The sequence below is a fragment of the Meleagris gallopavo genome, chromosome 17 (assembly GCF_000146605.3).
Source record: "Meleagris gallopavo isolate NT-WF06-2002-E0010 breed Aviagen turkey brand Nicholas breeding stock chromosome 17, Turkey_5.1, whole genome shotgun sequence".
In the NCBI taxonomy this organism is placed as follows: Eukaryota; Metazoa; Chordata; class Aves; order Galliformes; family Phasianidae; genus Meleagris; species Meleagris gallopavo.
The window spans coordinates 1,312,760-1,318,543 of record NC_015027.2 but is presented as its reverse complement, the minus strand read 5'-3'; the positions used below and the strand labels follow the sequence as shown (position 1 = coordinate 1,318,543).

General features: G+C 43.0%; 1 protein-coding gene across 1 annotated transcript in view; it reads right to left on the bottom strand.

The window, feature by feature from the left end:
- The window catches only part of TANGO2 (transport and golgi organization 2 homolog), a 13,951-nt gene extending 8,750 nt beyond the window's left edge, over positions 1–5,201 (bottom strand). The window contains exons 1-2 of the mRNA XM_003210880.4: positions 5,108–5,201; positions 2,544–2,661 (exon numbers count right to left, since the gene is read on the bottom strand). Coding sequence (XP_003210928.1) covers positions 2,544–2,599 — 56 coding nt within the window. The 5' untranslated portion in view covers positions 2,600–2,661; positions 5,108–5,201. The remainder of the gene's footprint in view (positions 1–2,543; positions 2,662–5,107) is intronic.
- Between the last annotated feature and the right edge of the window lie 583 nt (positions 5,202–5,784).

The window sequence follows — 5,784 nt, the reverse complement described above, 5'->3', positions numbered from 1 at the left end:
ACTCCAAGGAACTCTAAAGGGAACTCACAGGTTATAGGAAGCTTATCTGAAGCACAAGAACATGTTTTTTTTATCTTTAGTTAGGGTCACACAACCACAGTATTTTTTTTAATTTAACTTGAACAATTAAAGCACTATTTATGCAGTAGAAAGACACAATACTTTTGTCTGAAAGTATCCAGAACACAGAACAGAGACAAACCTGATGGCCTCCAAGGCCCATCCTGACTGAAATTCATTCAATTAATGAAGAGAAGATAGCACACTCAACGATGCAGAGATGCAAAGGGAAAAGCATGCTTTTCTGCAACAGTCAAGAAGTATGTGGGGAATGGAGAGTGCTCCCCTTTGTTGTTGTTTTGTTTTTTCTCCATGTAATTATTTTTTCTTTTTACTTTTCTGCAAGTATGGTTGCTGCATAATCTGAGAACAGCAGGAAACAAGATGTGAATATCTAATGAGAGTCCTCACAGCAGACAAGCTGTTGGAAGCCCTGGAGGCTGCTCAGTCAGAAGGTAGGCAGATGTTATAAGAAATATGCAACTGAAAACTGCTGCTGGATGAAACACATTTATTTCTTAATAAGCATGTTTTACTCCACAGCCATCCTGCACTCAAAGTGTTTTGCCACTCTTTGTATACCCAGCTAAACCAGATAGCTCTTAAACAACACAAGCAGGAAATAACTCTCAGAATGTTTTCTGTCACCGCTATGTCTGGCTTCCACTGCTCCTTATTTGGGAAGAGGATCCTAGAGGCATCTGCCAGTGTGGGAGACGTAGCTCAGCATGGTCTTTGAGAAGTGGTTCATATACAAGATGCATGGGAAAAAGACCAGCTCTTCCTAGTGAAGCGAATACTACTTGTGTATGGAACCTAAACAGTATTAGGTGGATTTTTTCCAGTGTGGTAGAATATTCCCATCTCTCAGTTTATATACAGATTTTGGCACTTAGCACCAGGCTAGTAGCAGGATTGGTACATTCAAAGCATATTCATTTAGTCATTTGTGGAACATAATCACAGTGAAAAGCATCACTATTAAGTGACCTTTGGCATCTAATTTTTTTTTTTTTGCAAAAGGCCTGTTCAGCTATTTTACAGCTGAAATTAACTGTATTAGGGCTTACTCATTAAGATTTACTTAAATGTTGAGACAGATAAAAATGTGAGAAATCATTCCATCAAAGCAATTCCATACAGTGAAATTCATTTCCATAAAAAGCCTCCAATTATAGCTTTGAAGTTTAAAACATATTTATTCTTAAGATGCACAGAGTATAGTTTGGAATATAACGGCAATGCAGTAACTTTGACAATGATAAGGACTACAGTAAAGCATTTGCTACACTGCCCTGAGCTTTACTTCTCATAGGCCCCCAGAGAGAACACCAAGGGCAGAACAGTAAGCTGCAAACATTCAGGAAGACAGGAATTCGTTCATGCACTTCGATCATCTGCAAGCTTTGTGCTAAATCAGGCACTCACAAAAAGAGCCCAAATGAACTGCTGTGGAAATCAAATTCTCTAGGATGGGAAACCCTCCCAAGCATTATGGAGAACATTGTTTAGCTTGGCCAAAGAAATCCAGTTTGTCTTTTCAACTTTTAATGGCTAGACACCAAGAGAAACAAAGTAATGGATAATAAAAGCTAATTGTAGATGCCTTTTTTGAGGTGGGCAAACACACCAGCAGGCCTGCGGTCAGAGATCCCCATCTGGGTTGGGAGAAGCGATCCATGAGCTCAGTGTGAAGTAAATAGAGCTCAAGTACAATGTTACACACAGGAGCCATCAGGAAAAGTACACTTAGCAGCAGACCAGTGCAGAGAGGTCTCACAGCTAAATGGTGTTCAGAGAACTGGGCAACATCTCCAGCTGATATGTATGTTCTTCAGAAAGCTGAGACGAAGGTGAAGAAACTATAGTAAAAAATAAAAACACAACAACCAGGTACCTCAATTTTCTTCCAAATAAAAAAATAAAATAAAAGGTTTAGTGATGGTGTGTCAAGGAAGGGAAAAAGGGACTGAAGTTATGTGTTTGATTGAAGCAATAAAATTAAGATCAGCCACCAAGAACAACATGGCACAGTATTTATTGCTGACATGCAAGGCTGGCCAGAATCATTTATTACAGAGGTAGAGAGCAAGGCTCTGCTTAACAAAAAGTAATGAGAAAATTGAGATCAATTAAGCAATTGATGGTCCATCAAACATGATTCCCCTTAGCTTTTAGGATACAAGACAAGACAGGAATTTGGAACTCTGGATTAGAATTTATGAAGGATGCATCCTGCACATGACAGATCACCATCAAGAGGCCCATAACTAGAGACTGAGCCTTCTGACCAAGGTGCAAAACAACACATGTAAGCGACCCTCTGAGAACCCTTTAAGTACTCCCACGGAGAAAATCTAAGTTAGACATTACACGAGTATAACTGAACACCAAGTAAGAACTCCTGAGCTTGTATTTCAAACATAGGCTACAGGAAATTGTACAAAAAATTACAGAAACAGCTCTCTTTCAGTCATCCTTACCTGTAGGCATTTTTTGAAACCGGCCGAGGATCAAATTTGAATAGAATGATGCACATTGGAGAATGACTAAGTCTTGCTTTTCCCACAAAAGCTCAGTGCAAGGTCATTCTGTAACAGCCTACAAAGAAAATGCAGATCATCTATTATGCCACAAATCACATAGAGGATAAACTTGCCTCTGGATTGAAGCTTACAGATTGCAATGCTCATACCCTTGCTTACTGAAAAACTGGTTTAAATACATTTTGGTCAGCAACATTGTCATGGTTTCATGATTTTTCATTATCGGTATTCCACATCATAACATCATGCAATGCACTGTTTTCAATTATTTCGGGGGTCCTTATTTTCTTTTTTTTTTCCGGGGCGCGGATCCGCGGATCCCTCCGCCCTTCTAGTCACGGAACCGGGCCGAACCAGCCCGTAAACCGTTGACAAACATACAACAAAACAAATAGCAAAAGCAAATACAATACGGAAGCTGAAGAGCCATTCTTGGACTTCTATGAACTACATCAGCTTTGGGTTTGGTTACTTTGAAAATCCTTTAATGTTTTATAAACATACTCCAAAAGAAAGCTTTCTATAGAATCATTATTCCAACAAAGACATAACAGTAATCAATGGACCGTAGTCTCATTATCCAAGCTGTGATATAGGATGTCGTGGTATAGACTTGTTATTTCTTCAGAAACCCAACTTCATCTCAGTTACTTAACTTCGATTCTCTTTTCTTATATCATTCCAATTACCTCATCACTGTTTTACCTTATATGAAGCTTAGCTAAGAAATTACTGCTACTGTTAGTTGCAGCAGACAAAGCAGTAAAATATGATGATTACAGAGATATTTAATTGGATATCTCCATACAACTGTCATTCTTTCAAAGCTATACTCACATAAAAGAAGGTGTTGCAATCCCTGCAAAAACTTACTGCTCTCCAAATAATGGGCTTTCATAACATCCAGTTTTATTATTTCTAGTCAATGGGTCAACAATTTTCATGCATGAAATGACGGCAACAATCTCCTCTATTTCTTTGTTTCTAGTCTGCTATCTAACTTACGCCTAACACACACAAATCAGCCTGACAAAAGTCAACAAACACACTGAAATTAGGCATTCTGCTCCAAATGGTGCTGCTGGCTTGGAAATGACATTGAAATAACTGCCATTCTTATTCTGTGCTGCTGTCCTCAGCACAGTGTGTTGTTTGATCAGCAATAATGTTCTGTTAAAATCCTCAGTGTACACTGCCAGGAGAAAGCAGTGGTTACAGGAGGTAACAGGAGACCAAATTGTGATAGATTGTGGATGTTCTTTTCCTAAGTTTGTACCATCATCTGGTTGATTAGAAGCAATCAATTCACAATTTGGCATAAAACCACTTTACTCGTAAGATCTCCCAATAGCAGCCTTTGAAAAATGAAGTCATTTGTTATGTATTTTGTTCTCCCAAATGAAGTGCCATAAATAACGTCAGTTACCACAGAAATCTCAAACACCTCTCAGCTGATCCACAACTGTTCTTCAAGCAAGTCTGAAAAATAGCCTGAGGATCATTATTCACTCAATTCTGACAGGCTATGTGGCACAACAGTAACTCACAGTCAGAGTCTACAACTGGTTTACTGCTTCTTTTCAATTTCTTTACAGGAAACCGAGCACTATATTCCTCAAAAGCTCATGAAAGAAGAAAACTGGATGGATATTCTTTCAGTATTACAATGAGTTTTCCATACTGAACAATGAGACATTGAAAAGAATGTTTTTTTTTTTCTTCTTTTTTCCAGTTGCAATCAGGAGCAATTGGAAAAAATTCACAGCGAGGATAGGAGGGCTGAAAGTGAGATATAGATGAGAATGAAGAGGTGGATGCTGTCGTGTCAGCTCTCAGGCTGCTCTGTACAAAGGCTATTCCTGAAGGATGAAGGGCTGGTAACCTTACCAGGGTGAAGGGACAATCTTCACTGCAGGAGGCAGCAGTGCAGACCAGAATGAGATTAAAGAACATCACATGTAAGGAAGAAGGTATTGACAACTTTGATGACCTCAGACTCATAACCTAATCTTTATTTTTGTGTCCTCCTTTTCCCCCCCTGCCCTGGGCCCATTCTGGATTTCTTCCTCCTGTTATGCAAACACAATTAGCTTTAGCTTCCTCACTTCCTAGAGAGGAACGTGACAAAAAATTGTTTACCGTTCCTTATTCTTAGGAAACACAAGGGAGCACTCGGTGGAAACGCTTTGCAGAGCCCACCATACCCACCTGCTCCTGGCCTTTCTACTTCAGTGTGCACACAGTTTACAGCAAAAGAAACACGCTAGCTAACTTTTTAGCCACTCGGCTTCTATTAACAAGCACTGATAAGGAAAACAGCCACAACTGAAACACCGGAACGCGTACAACTACAGCCGAGCCGAGCCTTGAGGCACGGCCATACGCAGGTAGCACCCAGCAGCCCCGGGCCCTACAGGGGCCCGCAGCCGAGGAGCTCCTGCAGCGGGACGCAGGAAGGCACCCGGAAGGCACCGCCCGAGGCCGCGCAGCGCCGCACTCACCCAGCGCGCGCCTAGGACAGCAGCGCAGCCCACACAGTCGCTTCCGGAAGCACGGCGAGTTTAAAGTGACACCCGCCCCGATTGGCTGCGGGAGCCCCGCCCCCCGCGGACTATTGGAGAGCAGATCTCCCGCCTCCCCTCCTCGAGCCGCCATTGGCTGGCTCCCGCGCCGCTCAGGGCCGTTGGCGCGCAGGTGCCCCCGCTTTTCCCTCCGCCCTATTTCTGACTCCTTCACAGGAGGCAGCGGGTAGTTTCAGTGGAACTTGTAAAGTAAGGATGCTTTATGGTAATGCCTCCAAAGGAAGAGCAGAAAGCCCGTGACCCCTCTAAGAGTAATAAACTTCGTATGCACAAGTAAATAAACGTTAATGGAAAGACCTTCCAGGGGTGTACGAGTACGTAACGTGGCTTTTGAGGCAAAACCTCTCATCTTGGAAGCAGAAAACTCGGGGTAGGCGGTCAGCCTTGCCGTCGGTCCCGTGGCATTAAGCACGTCATCCCCACAGCCCCGCCGCCAGCAGCGGGACGGCAGCGCTGACCTGCCGAAGGATTTTGAAGGTCTGCTGACGACCGGGAGGACCCGTCACGCTCACCCGACCCTTCCGTGCCCCGCAGCGGCGCAGTCCCGCTCTGGCGCCGTCCGGGTGCTCCGCGCTCAGCCCCGCCATCGGTGCCGC